The sequence below is a fragment of the Folsomia candida genome, unplaced genomic scaffold (genome assembly GCF_002217175.1).
Source record: "Folsomia candida strain VU population unplaced genomic scaffold, ASM221717v1 Fcan01_Sc022, whole genome shotgun sequence".
NCBI lineage: Eukaryota > Metazoa > Arthropoda > Collembola > Entomobryomorpha > Isotomidae > Folsomia > Folsomia candida.
This window is the reverse complement of record NW_019091214.1, coordinates 1,848,181-1,865,949: the sequence shown is the minus strand read 5'-3', so window position 1 is coordinate 1,865,949 and position 17,769 is coordinate 1,848,181. Positions and strand designations below refer to the sequence as shown.

General features: G+C 35.1%; 1 protein-coding gene across 1 annotated transcript in view; it reads left to right on the top strand.

Annotated features, from left to right (window-relative positions):
- LOC110858766 overlaps positions 1-17,243 on the top strand; it is a 29,150-nt gene extending 11,907 nt beyond the window's left edge. The window contains exons 4-11 of the mRNA XM_022107636.2: positions 12,601-12,834; positions 12,911-13,058; positions 13,277-13,723; positions 14,004-14,356; positions 14,629-14,702; positions 14,771-14,922; positions 14,992-15,110; positions 15,288-17,243. Of these exons, the coding sequence (XP_021963328.1) occupies positions 12,601-12,834; positions 12,911-13,058; positions 13,277-13,723; positions 14,004-14,356; positions 14,629-14,702; positions 14,771-14,922; positions 14,992-15,110; positions 15,288-16,094 (2,334 nt within the window). The 3' untranslated portion in view covers positions 16,095-17,243. The remainder of the gene's footprint in view (positions 1-12,600; positions 12,835-12,910; positions 13,059-13,276; positions 13,724-14,003; positions 14,357-14,628; positions 14,703-14,770; positions 14,923-14,991; positions 15,111-15,287) is intronic.
- The last annotated feature ends 526 nt before the right edge of the window (positions 17,244-17,769 follow it).

Here is a 17,769-nt window from a genome sequence, read left to right as displayed (position 1 = left end):
AATGGGGTGACAACGATAATTATATTCAAATGCACCTGCCTGACACACAAATATTAACCTTTTATGTATAATCCTAATCCTTGGGCGACGACCCTTCAAGGCGTCCCCTCCCCTAAACCAACCACAAATTTACTACTACTTCCCTCTCAATTTCCCATTGTCACGAACAAGGACGCAGAATTTATTTCCGTTCCAAGTTCTTATTTACTTAAAATGGGTCACAATCACGTGATTCTTATGGAATTTTTCGACATAAATTGTGTCATCCTTTCATAATTTAGTTGGTGTCATTACTACCTGGAAATTCACCAACGACGATTGAATTGAATGGCTCGTTCCGTTAGTTTGAACGGCGGCGACGACTTCTTCTTAATGAAAATGGAGACAATTAAAAAGGGTTTCGTTTCACGGGAAGAATCTAATTTTGACTTATTCTCTTTTATTTATGGCGTTACGACGACATGAAATATGTGTAAATACGTGACACCATTCATAAATAATATTTATATTTGGGGGCAAAAAGGAGCCGTTAAAATGTTGCACGTGGTCAGAAATCATGGGAAAGAGGAGTAACTAATTCTAAATTGATAGTAGTTGCCCGACCTGTAAAAATTTCTTACGTAATTAATTTGACCCTTTTCTACGGACAAATTTAAATTTCTGAAGCTGCTTTTACCAAAGATTTGGTTAAGTATATTTCTGTATACGTGAGGATTTGGGGATTTAATTTAGAATCATTCTATGTAAATGAGGCCCAGTAATTATGTCGCTATTGTGGTGACAAAGAAGAAGGAAAAAATCATGACGGGGGATAAGACAAGATTCAAGCTATAAATATGCCTGGGATTAAATAAGAGGATTTTAAATACCTTCGGCTAGACGAAGAATGCGACGAATTTTTTACATATTCGGTGGACGATTCATGGTTCACGGTTTTAAATATTATTGAGAAGAAACTACTTACGCCATAACTTAAAACTATGGCATATTTGGCTAAAATTTGTAACCAGTCAAGGTCAAGAAACTTTCCGAATATAATTTTGTCAAAGTAAAAAACCGGAATGGAAATTGGTGCAGATTTAATAACGACGATAACAAATATAGATCGTCGTTCTGTTCTCAATTAGTCTGAAGTCGATCGAAATTTAAAAATACATACGATTTTCATCTCTTTCTTCGTCTTTGATTTTTATCTTCACCACACCGGAAATTGAAATTATTACGTAACTAACTAACTATAAAAGGTATAAATTTAATATCCATCCGGCCCAGGATTTTTTTTTACTTTTTATCCCAAAAAGGTAAACTTTGGTTGTACCTAATAATAACTAATTACCGGCAAAAAAATGACTACCCTTTTCACCTGCTCACAAATTTCTATCCTCCTCTAAGGATATCGTCATCTCTTTCTTTCCCAAAAACTAGCCCACCTTAACTTTCTTTGGCATCCCTTCTAAAAAAACTACCCTTCTGTCTGTCGCAGTCGCAGTAAAAATTTGTGGTCCAGTTTTCAGTTTCATTCTCACAATGTAACTTTCCTACGAAAAAAGGGTGCAATATGGTCAATTTTTCACCCGTCATCATCATTATTTTACAGCAGTTTCCATTTTCATTCCATGATTTCATTTGTACAAAAGCTTACACAAATCCTGACGCGGTGAGTAAAAAACATAATATTTTTCTTTAGAACAAGTTTCATTTTCTTCTAGAAAATATTACACCTTTTTTCTCTCGGAAAGAAAGAAAGAGTTTATTTTGACTTTTACATAGATCACAAGGTCCTAAAATATTTACCACCAACTGGGAAAGAAATCAATGAATGAAATCCTACCATTGAACCAGTTTTGAATTAAGAATTAATATTTTAGTCTAGTTTTTTGCCCGAATAAAGCCTTATGAACGCGTCATGGTTCTCTGTCCGTATGTCTGTCGGCAAAACTTATCTAATCGAATTGAAATTTTGCACACACGTGCATAGAATATGCAAAATTAGAAATTAAATAAGTTCTAAGATGAGCAAAATGTTTCGTAAAATTAAAAAAGTTATGGGCTTATGCACGCGTCATATGGGTGGCTGTCCGTCTGTCTGTCTATCGATTAAGCCCCCAAAACTTATCCAATCGACTTGCAATTATGCATACATGTAGAATATGCAAAAATCGGAAGTTCGAAAATGAGCAAAAAAAATACAAAAATTTATATCCATCTCAATTATTCGCACAACCTGACTCGGGCTAAATAAGTCTGCACCGTTTTTTTCCTAACGGGCATGAATAGCGGATATTATGCATTTCTTATTCATTTATTGATTAGATGCGCACCTACCTTTTATTTAACTACCTACCAAAACCAAACCACCAGCAGCATAATTAATTAACGTCTCTCCTGTACACATTTTAATTTCTCGTGTACAAAACCAACCACACCTGCATTTTGTCATTAATTATCTCCTCCTAAATCCATAACTTATGATGTAGATTGGTTTTCTTCTTCCTCCATAAGGAATAATTGCTCCATTAAAGTCCAATTCAATAACTTTCTCTCTCCGTTTGAAATTCATGCGGCTAATTTTTACTTGTTATTCTTTTTATCAAACACACTCTTTTAAAGGGTGTACAATCCATCCGCTAATAATTCAGGCATGAATTTACGCAAAAAATCGGATCACTAACTTGGTTTCATTTTCATTTCACTGCAACATTTTCAAAATGTTGAGTTTATTTTTTTATTCCAAAATTTCCAGATTAGAACGTCAAATCAGAAATTTTTAAATATTTCACATCTCACAATTCATTTGAGATGATTTGCTCATTCAGAGCCCGATTTTCGGTGGATTTTGACCCTTAAACCCCATCGATGCCACGCTTTATGCAGGGTCCTTTATTCACATCAGCATCCACCCCTGGCTGCCCAGGGATCAGAAATATTTCCTACTTACATACACTGCATACTAATTTTAGAGCGGGGTGGACTTGAGAAAATGATGCCTGCAAGGGCTACTGTCTGGTCATCATCATGTTCTCAAATCAACACTCATTACGACCACGACTTGCATGATAATCTTCTTCTTCTTGGGCACAAAGGGAGCCGGATTCCTTGGCAAGAATTCTTCTGATTACCATACAAACTGTGCGTCTTCTTGGCTGGCTTACTTTTATTTTTAACCCCACAACAACTGCACTCCTTACATGGAAGTTCCATTGTGGTGGAAAATTATGTAGCGACCTGACCGACTGCTAAGACGGACCGACACACTGACAACATTCCTTTCACAATAATAATGCAATTGCTATATTCGTCTTTGGATAGAGACAGATGGATCAAATTGTAAAATTTTATGGGGAATTAAAAAATACATAATGTATGTAAGCTAAAGGGATATTTTGAGAGATCAAAATTGTCTAAAAGTTGATCACATCGAAAGATGCTAAAATTTCCTAAAATTCAATTTGACACGTTTACAGATAACTATTTGGTCAAAAAATTGGACCGCTTTTTTGTACACAATTTGGAATTTGTGTTGCATATTTTGTCACTTTTGTCCATTTTCTAAATTTGTATTGCATTTTTTGCTCTTTTTTAAATCATCACGGGACATTTTACTACATTTTTCTGTCCTTATTTCTGACTGTATGGATATTTTCAATCCTTTTTTTCCTCTCCTCACGCAGCAGGACGACTGGAATCTTGTTACATTAAAGTTTTTTCTCGAAAAAATGCACTCACCGACAGAATTGGCATTCAAAATGTATATACCACGCTGCTATTTAACCATCTCAAATCGATGCATACACATATTTACACGCTTTACGCAGGTTTTAAATTAAGTATGCGCCTATTAGAAAAGCGTCCTGAATGAATTTGCAGAAATAAAATGGCATCATAAAGACTGTTTCAGAGTAGACTGAGCGATGTGTGTGCAGTCGAGTAGTGACAATACAATACAATAACTTATTTAATTGTGTTACTTATTACTTACTAACAATTGAGTGAGTGAGGAGCTCATTGTTGCACCTGTTGCAGATACCCCAGTTTCTAAACGTCTACGCAAAATGTTATTTACATGTCACTTTCTTAACATCCCGTCATCCCCTCCTGACAAAAAACGGCGTATTCAAATTGGCAAAATAATCATCATAACCCTGCTAATTTTCGAGACAGGGCTAATAAATGAGTGAATGGTCACCTTACCAGATAAAAAGCTAAATATTTACAGAAGGCGTACATTAAGAAGGCTGGCACGCACACACACGTGTAAATATTTTGGCTTTTTTTTAGCAGCATGACATCGATAGGATGATGATTAAGACGAAATTTTATGCATTTTCTTTCGACAAGTTGCAAATATTTTGAATATTTTAATTCAAAATTTTGCATGATTTAAAAGTCATACATAGTTTATTTAGACAGTAAGACAAAAATATGAATTATCAGATTAAAAATAACTCTGCATTAATTTAATGAAGGAAATTAATAAAGTTATTCACGTGTCAAAAATGACTTTTTGAAATTTTACAATAGTTGAAAACTTTCCAAGATTTTGGGAAATTTTCATGAAATTCCGAAGGAATCTTGTCACCACTATGCAAATCTACCCTGCATAATAAAATTCAACCCGTTTCTACAATTTAATAATTGCTAATCATTATATACCTATTTAAATTCGGTTTAGTAACGTAATGCTAAATCTGCATATTGTGTCCCGGGATTGGATCAGATTTAGCTACCTCCCATTTTGCCAGTGTTAACGGGATCTCTATTATTTAAATAGTATTGAGCTCGCAATGGTTTGCATGACACGGTGTTTATGCAAATATTTAAATAGTACAAACAAAGGAATCCTTATTAATAAGTGGTGGTGGAAAATGAGAGACGTGATAAACGGCGTCGTCAGCTTATTTGCTGGCCAGGTGACAATTATTAACTCTTAATTTCGACATACACACAGAGAAGACAGATTAAATGCGGCATGTGCATACATACGACGGCTACCTCGTAACCTTCTTTTTCACTGACATGAATTCCAACTTATGTATGTATGGTTGACATACTAGTTTTAAATACTTCGTAAATAAGTTCAAGATTTACACGGGAATGAAGGTTGGAAAATTTGGAGAATTTTTAAAAAATCCAAAATATACAAAATCTGACTTTCACTGCATTAAAGGTTGTTAAATTACAGATTTGCATAGAGTTTTACGCCAAAGTATATTTTACCCGAAAAACTGTGTAAATTGTGCAAATTCAGGTTTAACGGGAGTACGATTTTGCAAAAAATGTAGGAATTGTAGCTTTTCTGTCTACAAAATCTGTGTAAACTTGACAATTCTCCAAATTTTACCCCGTTTATAACCCTTTGCTCTACATAAGCGACTTATCTTACCTTAAATACACATGAACTATTACTTTTTACCTGCTCTTTTTTTAAATTTATAAACCTGACAAATCACCCTGTAAAACTTATCCTCGTTTTACAAATCTCTGATAAGCCACTTATCACCCATTTTGAACTATTTACCAAAACCTGATCCACACACTGGTCACGCCCACATCCACGTCCACCCCAATCTCATTCACCTAATCAACCGTCCCAATTAAACTAATTACAAATTTTAATCCAATTAAAGTCCAAGTTATGCTTTCCCTCTGTCTCTCTCAAATCGTAGCAATCTTCTTCTTCATTTTCTTGACCCGAATTGGAGCAATCTCATCAAAACCTTTCACCTCAAGTATTAATTTTATGTGTGTGGACTACAAAATTCGCCCGTCACACACAATCCGCGTCCGCTCACTTTAATAATAACGCATCGTAAACTAAATTAATTTCAAATAATGACATTTCTTCTCGTGTTGTTAGATTTTATTTTGATGAGATGGAAAGCAAAGCAGTCGGTCGTTCGCCATTCACAATTTGCACTCTTTTATACTTTTCGCATTCATTCGCATCCATCCATCTCATTCTCCTCCTGACTTGACAAATTAAACCAAACATCACAAACACACACGGCTCATAATGACCAAACTGTGTCATAATGTAATGACTATGTCGCATACATTGCTAAAATAAATTGGCAAAATTGCAATATCACATGAGAAGATGTACTAAATATTTAAAATTTTAGGGCCGATTAGATCTTAAATATTGATAATTTATTTTCGCACATGCAACTAGTGAACTTGAACTCATAAAATTAATGGGAATTGTATCAAACTTGGGCAAAATTGTTACAGATAAAATTTTGCGAAAATAAAATTTTGCGAAAATAAAATTTCATGAAAATCATACTCGAATTTTAGACTTTTGTCAAGTCAATTTGCCAAAAGTCGAAAATTTGCAAGATTAAGTACGCTATTGCACGTAATTAGATTTGTAGGTAGGATAGGGAAAATGGCAACAAGTTCATGAGTTTTTGTGACCCATGAAACCTATCGCATCCTGCTTGCAAACCCCTCGTGCGCTAGTTTGGTGGCTGGGATTCGGTTCTTATGTATAATTTATTATCTGTACTTACTTATGAATTGATGAATTATCATACATACCCATTAACACCAGTCCACCACTTTTTCCGTCCAATTTGCATTTCGATTATTCACCTTCACATAATAGATTTGTGAAATGAAAGGATCGCAAATCAAATCAACCCTCAAATTATTTAAGGAATGACTAAAAATAGTAATATTATTGTAATGTCAGTGTACGAATATTGGTAACATTTGCGATTCGCAAATTGCGAATAATGAGCAATAATCCGCAAATAATAAATGATCAAAGTACAAGTAGAAATGTTCTACTTAACTAAATCTGCCCAGTCCTTAGGATAATTTTAACTATCTAAAACACTATAATTCCCCTAGATTTTTGCTGCCATTCAATATTTTCATTTCTTAAAAAAAGTAATTTGAAGTTTTCCTTTAAATTTGTGGAAAACTTGTGGAACTAAAAATCCGAAAATGTTTAATTTATATAAATAATTAATAAATCCATAAATTGAAAAGGTCGCTGAGTCTTCGCCCTAAATGACAACTTTTCAAAAAATGTAAATTAAATCAATCAAAATTTTGAATTATACTTAAAAATTAACTCCAAGTAACTCTTGCAGATTTTTAAACAATTCTATTTTTACTCTCGATTCTATTGTTTATTTCATTGAGGAGAGAGAATTTGCATTGTTTGTCGTCATCCTCTTCTTAACAAACGAACTTCTTATTGTTGTGCATTAGTCGGAATTGAAGTTCACGTCTCTCGTGCAAAATATATTTAATTTAAGCAAGCAAACGAAAGTAAGTCGTCGTTCACGGTTCGTAAATTTCTTGAAATCTTCTTCTTCGATGACATGGAGGACAAATAAATGAAAATAAATTAAACTTGGGGTTTCATTTACATGCAAGGCAAAGTCACATAAATTAAATTAAATTACGACGAGCGACGATCTATAACCAACGAGACGGAGGGATTGAAAAGTGTAATAATACAGAATAATACTACTTATTTCGACGGGATATGCATGCAAGAGTAAAATTAAGACGGGGATGATGAGAATGGAAAGGCGACCTTAATCTCCGACCAGACCACGGTCAGGGCTACGCTAATGTGTACTTATGTAAATTATGATGCAGGTTAGTTAGTTGGTTGGTTAGTTAGGAAATCAGGGGGACGGACAGACATGATGGCTCCAAAACTTATGATTCACATAATTTATAAAAAATTAGTCATACAAATCAAATTGAATCCGCAAAATCCTTAAAATTTGTGCCTGATTTAGAAATTTATGCTCTCTCCAATTCTGTATTCCATTAAGTTTTTCAGACGAACAGACAGACAGACAGACATGACGACCACATAAGCCCTGAGTAAAATTTTATAAAAATTCTAGAAATTTTAGCTAATTTCGAATTTCGGAAACCTACCCAATCCTACTTCTCTACTGTTCTGAATTGGTTTTAGATTTGGGATTCATTAAGAAATGGGTGTATTCCGCCTAATGTCAAAGTGCATTGGGGTCGTGTCTTTCGCATGCTCCCGTGGTTTGAATTATTATAATTCCTTGTCCGCTTTTCCCATTTGTCAGGTACATGAATGCATGCATGCAATTTTCTCTTGGGTGCATTATGTATTTCGCAAGCTAAATAATAATAAATCTTTCATACATTTTTATAAACAGAGCGAGATTAAGAACTGCTGCGGCGGATGTTATTTAAATATATTTTTAAGTAACATTTTTTATTTAGAATGGGATATTCAAAAAAGACGCTGCATTTTTAAAGCTGCATGTGCTGTAATGCAAATTAGTATGTATAAATAATATGTATAAATTGATTATTTTGCATGAAATATTAAGCTTGGCAAATGTTTTACAAAATTACGCACTTTATGAAAAAAATTACAAATAGAAAAACCATCCAGCTATACGACACGATTACAAAATTATTTGTAGCATTAAAAAAAATCACACAATTTCCTAATTTTGTCGTAAAATTTCAATTTTCATCAAATTTTGTAATGCTTTTACTCCGAATAGAAATTTTGAAGAAATTTGCCCAACCTAATAATAGTAAAGATAGGAATTTGCGCAATTAGTATCATTTCTAATCTTTTATAAAATTACGAACTTTACAAAAAATACAAAAAATAGCTATCAATCTAACTACACGACACGGCTTGCAAATTATTTATAGAGTATTTAAAAAATCCTACCATTTCAATTTTTTAGCATCATTTCTGAATATTGTCATACTTGTACTCCGTGTAGAAATTATGGAGAAATTTAACTAACAAATAATATTTTAGATAATCTATTTCCCATTTTAGATAAGTATGATAAGTATGCATTCATCTGCAGTCTTTTGTAAAGTTATGAACTTTACAGAAAATTAACCTCTTGACGACGAAGTACACACATGTGTGTAGTATTATATTTACCGTTCACGGCGAAGTAAACACATTTGTGTAGTATTTAATTTTCCGCTGACGACGAAATACACACATTTGTGTAGTATTTTATTTTCCGTTGACGACGAAATACACATATTTGTGTAATAATTGAATTTTCCGTTGACGACTAAATACACACATTTGTGTAATAATTGAATTTTCCGTTGACCTCGAAATACACATAAATGCGAAGTCATATTTTTTTCCAAATTCGAGAATTTCGCAATTTAATTTCGCATATTTTTGGTGCTATTGCTTGAAAATGTCCCAAATTATCTTCACACAATCTGACGAGATTGTGGATGAACATCCTCAATTGCATACTCCTTCATGGGTCGAAGAAACTTATTTGGAGACACAATATGAGATGGGCGAGGAAAATATCGACGACGAAGCCATTTTGGAGTTCGAAGCGGTGGATGAAGAGGATGAGGAGCCCCTGATTGAAACAGTACGTTGTACTTAACGTACGTATGCGTTCCACCGATTTTGCTAATTTTTTAATTTTTAGGATGGAATTGAATGGGATGGCGATCACGAATATTTCTTCCCAGAGGCGGAAGATTTTCAAGAGAGCGTTATTGTGCGAGACCCGGAGGTCAACGATGCATCATCGCCATATTTTATACTTCGCAGATTTTTAACAGAAGAAATAATTCAAGAAATAATTTATCAAACCAACCTCTATGCCAGGCAGACAAATATTCCCAAGTGGACAAATTTATCAGTTCCGGAGTTCTGGGTTTTTTTCGCACTTAATATTCTAATGGGAGTCGTTCGAAAACCAACGCTTCAGGATTATTGGAGCACTAACTCGTTGATTGCAACGTATTCGTTTGGCGACTCCATGAGTAGAGATAGGTGCATACTTAAAATACTGCTACAGTTGTGCTCAAGTGTTAATCTTGAAAATGAATAGGTTTTTACAAATTTTGCGTGCCCTTCATTTTGTGAATCTGGAAGACCCTGAATTGAATCAGACAGACAGGTTTCACAAGCTTGGATCAATTTTGTCAAGAATTTTGGCCAATTTTAAAAATTTTGTGAATCCTGGAGAATTTTTAACACTGGATGAAGAGTTGATGCCATACAAAGGGAGATTGAGCATCCGGCAGTACAATTCAAAGAAAAGAGGGAGGTTTGGCATCGAATCATTTTTTCTCATGGATTCACAACATCGCTATGTGTTGGACATTATTCCATATCAAGGGAAGACCACTACAATTCATGATCGGTCTTGGATTGCAAAATATGGCTTTGGAGGTGCCATCGCTCTGACTTTCCTACAAAAAGGATACTTTGGAAAAAATCATCGCCTTGTCCTTGACAATTATTTTCAGTCCCCTACTTTGGCAAAAGTTTTAGTTAGGAAGCGTGTATTCGTATTAGACACTGTCCGGAGGACTAGAAAATTCAAAAATTCAAAAAATCATTCGACCATATCAGACCCTGAGGAAGACCAAGAAATGGTATCGAAAATATGCATTTCATCTTCTGGATATTTGCATCTACAACTCCTTTGTAATTGCTGGCCACTTCAATTCTCAACTAACGAAGAATGGTTACAAGGCATATCTTCTCAGTTTGGTGAACAATATGCTGGACGAGAATCAACTTGAACGAAGTACAAAAGGACGTCGCCCAAAGTGCTCCAACGCTCAAAAAGCCAAATCGACTCCACATTATCCTCAAACTCTTCCAGATGTCAATGGGAAGAATAAAAGGTCAAATTGCAAGCTATGCACGCAGAATAAGCAAAGAAAAGCAACAAAATATTTTTGTGATGACTGTAAGGTGTGGTTGTCTAAAAGGCAAAATAACTTGTTTCGAAAAATTCCATAAGAAATGATTTGTGATATTTTAGAGCGTTTTCATGTTTTTCATGAAGTTTTTAGTATCTATATTTTTGAGAATGCATGATGATTTTAAGGTTTTTAACTACAAATTATGGTAATTATGGTCAAATTCTAAATAAACCCATAAAATTCGATCGGTTAAAAATTCCGGTTTTCGGGTTTGTTTCATTATAATTAACCCAGAAGGCAAGGGCATGCCTCTAATTTTAGTATTCGTCTCCAATTTAAAGCATCCTAAAGTATCTTAGTGACAAATATATTTTAAGCTAATGCATAATTAGTCAGCAAAGGATTATCTTTAACAATAATTGTTAAAGATAATCCGTTGCTAAGTGAATTATTCACTTAGAAGATAAGAGGTTAAGAATGAATTATCGATCCAACTACACGACACAAATTATTTATAACATTACAAAAATCCTACAATTTAAATTTTTTACCATAAAAATATGTCTAGGGTTAAAATCTACATAAAGTTTGGACAAAAAAATTTATACCAAAACCTTCAAAGTCGAAATACTCTCACCTTTTTATAGTTTTTAAACCAAAATAATAATTGATTTTTATAACATCTGACGTCGAATCTACGCATTTTTTCAAAATAAATATTTTTCAAAAGTTCAATTTTTGCAACATATTCAGAGTCATAAATTTGTCGTCAAATTGGTGACAAATTCCTCTTCACAGCTTTTAGCACTATTTAATTATCACTAAAATAATTAACTTGCCTACTAAATCCTCTCAATAATTAAATTAACTATGTCGCATTTCCCTTAAGTGGAATTGACATCATTTAAAAAATAAATACGCACGTACGTACGTAATTAATCATCACTATATTAATTATTGATTGATTTTAGCAATTAGAAAATCGATACATCACAGAGTGACTCAGCACGGAACTAAATTTAAAAATTAAATGGTGACATCTTTAATTTTCCAATGACAAAAATGACACATGCACAACAACCGGTTACTCATTAAATAACTGGCTGATTGGATTTGAATAAAACAATGGGACGCTTTTTTTAACAGATGCGAATTTCACGTGGCATCATCGCTCATAAAAATTTCGATAATGGTACATCGTTAGCTAAACAAGATGGATAACATACATTTTCGTTTCAAAATTTCATATTTATTGAGGTAACAATTATTCTAAAGTATTATTATTCGGGTTGGATTGGATTTAAATATTTCATTGCAAGACTTGATTAAATATCTCAATTTGCAATCTGCAATCTGACACAGAGATCAATTTTGTAGGATTGAATTGATTTTTCATTTCATCCGGGTGGTATTTATTATCGATTGTTTGTTGATGTGAGAACCATGATGGGGAGGAGGATTCGTCGTTGTAATGAAGAAGAATATGTATGACCAAGATCGAGAGGCTGAAAATAGATGCTGAATCAATATGAGGATGAGGATCGTGATTTGTACGAATTTATCACTGTAAGAGATCAAATAATGCCGGCAGAAGGGCAAGGAATGGAGGAAGGGATTGGCATACTATGAAATTATATTATTCATCTAAAGTTCTTGAAATATAAAAAAAATTACGATTAAATGAAGTTTTCCAAAATTAGATAATTTGGATTTTTCTTAAATTTACGTAAGTTATAGGGAAAAATCGTCAGATTTTTTTTTGAGATACAATAAATCAACATGAAAATATAAAATAAAATTGGGACAATGCTCAAAAGTCTCTGACTCTATTTAATTTTAACGAAATTCAATATATGCAAAAATTATTGCAAATTATTACGCATAAATTCATGATTACTAAATTGCCTTTCTTTCTTTTTGCAGACGGTGAAAGCTGATGGAACGAAAGTCGCAGAGAAAGTGGAGTCTTCATTAAGCGAGCGTGGGGATGAAGGTCGTGCCGTTGGGGATTCGACATTTGAAAAGCGTCAGGGTTTCACAATTGAAGATGGCGAAGACCAGCTCGCCATGGAAAGCCAAGTCGCTCCTGACCAAATGGCGGTCGAAACTTCCGATGTCAGAGATCAAGTCGCCGTCGAAAGTGGACATAATGGACAAGTAATTAATAAATTAGTATAACATAAAATTTTGAACGATAATAAATTTTCGGTAATAATTGAATTTTTTGCCACAGATTCCCGTCCCCTATCCGATCAGAACCGTTCCCGGAACGATAATCCTTCCCATGCCGCAGCAAAATCAAAATCAGCCCGGCCAAAACAATTTTGCTATTCCTCACCCACAAATGCGAGCACCACCACCACACCACCAATTCCAACAAGGTCTCCAACCACACCCACACATATCAAGTTCAAAATTTCTTAAAAACATGCTTAAAAAGTTTTAAAATTCCCCTCAATTTCAAATCCACTCTTTTTTCTCTTCTCTCTAGAAAAACAATCCTATCCTAAAATTTCAAAATTTTCCCCAAATTGTTACAAAATTTTCCTAAATTTTAAACCGTCTCTTAACAAATGACCTCTATTTCTCTTCCCTTCAGGCAAACAAGGTCAAATCGTCTTCCACCCTCAACAGCAACAACAAAGCGGATCCGGACCCCAGCCACAATTCCTCCAGCAGCAAAACACCTTCCAACAACAACAACCACCACACCCACAATTTCACCCCCAACAGCCACGCCACGTAACTCCGCAGCCAATCATCGTCTCCACACCGTCGGGAGATGCAGTGATTCAGAAAGCGACGGAAATCAGTATCTCCTCTGGAACTCGACAACAAAGTTCTGCCGAACATTTCCGACAGCATCATCCAAGCGGATTGGTGCCCCCGCTGCCACACCCACAAGCACAACAACAGCAGCAACAACAAGCAAGATATGTGCAACAACAAAACCAACAATTGCAACCACAACACCGCGCTCCGGGCATGTCGTCGGCAGAAATTACGAAAAACATTATAAGGGAACTTTTCGATAGAAAACCGCCAGGTAGAATATTTTGGGAAAAGTTTCCTAAAGGTTTTTGGACATTTTTACTAATTTTTTAAGCGTTTAGAAGCGTTTAGCGTAAGAGTTTGGTGTCCAAAATAATTAATTTTGCAAAAAACAGCCGTATAAACTTTTACGTGCGTATTTTCCTAAAATTTCTATTCATTAAAATTTTATTTTTATATTTAAAATATTTTATGTAAAATTATTTCAATTTTATAATAATTTTACAATTTGACATTTTCTGCTGGAAATTAAAACTCCCAAAACTTTATTCCAGGAATGAAAGATGGTCGCCCAAATGGAGGATTTTTCGGTCCTGGACAATCTCAACCTAAAGTTTTGAACAATCCAGTCCCACAACGGATCGCGGGTGGAGGTTTGTTCACTTCCGGAAAAGAGGCCGCCCTCTCAACCAACGACCTTCACGCGGAAGGTGGTGACCTCGGGTTGCCCGTGCAATATGGTGTTGGTCCTCCCTCCAACGGAGGTGGAGGAGGTGACCCCTCTTGGCCAGCAGGACCGGATGGCGATACCCCAAAAATCGTCTCACTCGAAGTCAAGTGTGAAAAGAATGTGATGCGGGTTTTTGTCGCTTTTGATAAACCATTTTTTGGGGTAATCTTTTCTAAGGTGGGTGAAAAAAAATTGATGATTTTTTGCCAATATGTAAATCTTTGACAAAGTTTGCAAGTATTTTGGGTTTAGAGATAACTTTTGCCAATATTTCTACAGAAAGAGCTGAGCTAAATATTTTCAAACATTTAACTGCAATCCTTCTATCGCAAAAATGTGAATATTTTTCCCTGAAAAATGGGACATGATTTTGCGAATTTTGTTTTTCCTCAAAATAAAAAAGTGTATTTATGTTTAAATCTACTAAAAAATATCTAATGTTTTATCAGGGTCACTACCACAACGTTGCCTGCATCCACCTTCCTGCCGGTTTAGGCCATACCTCTGCCAATTTCGATATCAGGTATTTGCCCTAAAATTGGCCATTTTTAATAACAATCAGTCTCATCCAAGTTATTAATTTCTTTGTAGTATTGACTCATGTGGAACTGGAGGCAATACGGAGAACGGTCTTTACGGTTATGGCGTTCAATCCGGGTCGGGATCCTACTTTGAGAACACGATAGTTATTCAATACGACTCTCAAGTGCAAGAAGTTTGGGATCAAGCTCGAAAACTAAGATGTAATTTTTTAATACCGCACAATTTCTGAAAATTTCTGAAAATCTGACCATTCTTATTTTATTCTACAGGCACGTGGCATGACCAGTACGAAAAATCCGTCACCTTCCGACCCTTTCCAGTTGATATGTTGGACGTCGTCAGGGCTGACTTCGCCGGAGATAATGTCGGATGCTGGATGCAAATTCAAGTAAAAACTCCAGATTTTTCTTTAAAAAATCCAACTTAAATTCGAAATTTCCATATTTAAAACTTCAAAACGGGTTCTTAAAAAAATACCCCAAAAATCAACCTTCTCACAAATTTGCAGATACTTTTTACCCCACTTCGTAAAAAATTAACCCATTTTCTTACCTTCTTCCCTCAGGTTGGAAAAGGACCCTGGGCCTCCGAAGTGTCCGGCCTTGTCAAAATCGGCCAAACCATGACCATGGTCCTCGCCATTAAAGACGACGACAACAAGTTCGACATGATGGTTCGAAACTGTCTCGCTCACGACGGTCAACGTGCCCCCATCCAACTCGTCGACCAATGGGGCTGCATCACCCGACCCAAATTAATGTCACCCTTCACCAAGATCAAAAATTTCGGGGCATCCGCCACCGTCCTAAGCTACGCACACTTCCAAGCCTTCAAATTCCCCGATAGTATGGAAGTCCACTTCCAATGCACCATTCAAATCTGTCGCCACCAATGTCCCGAACAATGCAGCCAATCCGGAGCTGGAGGACCCGTAGGAAAATCTGGCCTACCCGCCCCCGGAGATCGCGATGATGACGACGACGCTGCCCGCAGACGTAGAAGACGCGCCGCCAACGAGACGGAAGAGCCAGAAATTTTCGAATATCAGACCACATTCAAGGCCGATTTTAAGGAGGACGTCGGACTCAACAGGGTCATCACGGTGGTCAGTCCGGACGATCTGGATTTCGGCGGAGACTCGGCGCAGGATTCTGAGAGGAGCAGTAGCAACGAGGAGGGAGGCAGCAGCAGCAGTGGTGGCGTGCCCTTGGTGGAAAGCGGCATTGGCGCAAGTGGAGAATTAGTTTGCATGTCGACGTTCGGTTTTGCAGCCATGATTACCCTGCTGATAGGCTTGTTACTCGTAGCGTGTATAATTTCTGCAGTTATTGTCATTAAAAAGAGGCCGAGCAGGGGGAGGAAAGGATTTTAGGAAATTTTATGAAATTTTAAATCATTATTTTGTGGAATTTAGGGTAAAATCCTCAAACTAATCTGAATTTAATGTTTAAAATATGTGCATAATCTGTGAAAGTTGGTTTCGGCGAGGAACTGCAGCATTTCGAAAATCTTGTACTGATTAGTGGATAAGTAATTATTTTAGAGTTACGTAAATTTACATAAATTTTTATATATTTTGTATAATTTCTACTTGTTTTAAAGTAGTCGTGTCCATTTCACTTCGTCCTAAAAGTTATGACCGCGTGTGTAATAATAAGTATGGCAAAAAACATTGCAAATTTTGTTTTAGCGTGTGCATAATTAGAATAAACTAATAATATTACGCAGACCACCTCATCTTAAATAGTAAAATATTACCTTAAATACGTACGAAATTCTAATTGTTGTCACTTTCGTTAAGATATGTAATGCTCTATGTTTTACGTAGAAAAGAAACTTTAATAACGAGCAAGTTTGCAAATTTTCTGCAAAATTGTATCAAGATTGTCTCGATTTTTATATACACTATATATATTTTTTAGCATAAATCTATCTTATATTTTCGTATATAGATCCGTTGCTCAAAAATAACTGGTTAACATACATATTTATTTTATGATGCTCTAAAAACCCAATTTACATAAGTATACTTAATTAAATAATTACGTATGTAGAACAATCCAAATGCAGCATAGTTATTATTGTAATGCCAACTTTTAGTAATTTATTATCAAGAAAGCAAACTTCTCCAAGTTTCATATTTTTTCTAAGAGGCAAAAAACTAGGATTTTTAATACTTTTTTTTTTACACATTTATAAACTTCAAGACATTTACGTATATTGTCACGTATACCAAAAACAAACCCAGGCAGAAGTACATACTTGACTCCTTCCCAACTTGCGCCCATGTTATGTCAAGAAGTTTAGCTATGGCGCAAGCTACCAAAGGGTGAAGTATCTACATACATAAACACGTCAGACATGAAATAAAGAGCAATATGACAAAAATGTGTCTAATTTTTAAGAAATCATTACAGAAATTACTTTTATACAAATCTCCGACGAAACCTTGTGAGCTCTAATAAAATAAAGTAATTATAGAAAAAAGTATGAAATAAAATTGTAAAACTTTTAAGGAAAATTTGAAATCTATGAAAATTATTACTTGCATAAATTTCCGTAATAAGCATGAGTAAAAAAAATATTCAATTTTTTCGAGTTGTTTAGAATGCATTATGTGCTATCTTATTTCATCCGATCCTTGCTATTTATTGAAGAACAAAGACGCAAACAAAGTTAATTGAGATAGCACGTGATGCAAGTTCAAGGACAATATTTACAACAAATTAAAGATCGACACCGACCAATTTTTCGGCGGCGCCAATTTTTCGGCGTTCGATTGGCGGCATCGCCCTCTGAAACAAATAAATACGTACAAATAATAATAGGCGCATCTTGCAAAAATCCGGCTAATTGCATGGTCCTGTCATCATCGTTAGTCAAGCTCCTCATCGCATTCCATTTCTCTCAAAGTTAAACATCATTTATTTACTCTAACAATTCTCACTCTTGATTCAAAAATGGCCGTCTATTTATTTAACAATCCCTTCGCCTGAATATGAACAATTAGCCATGAAAGAAGAAAGAAAGATAGAAAGAACAATGTA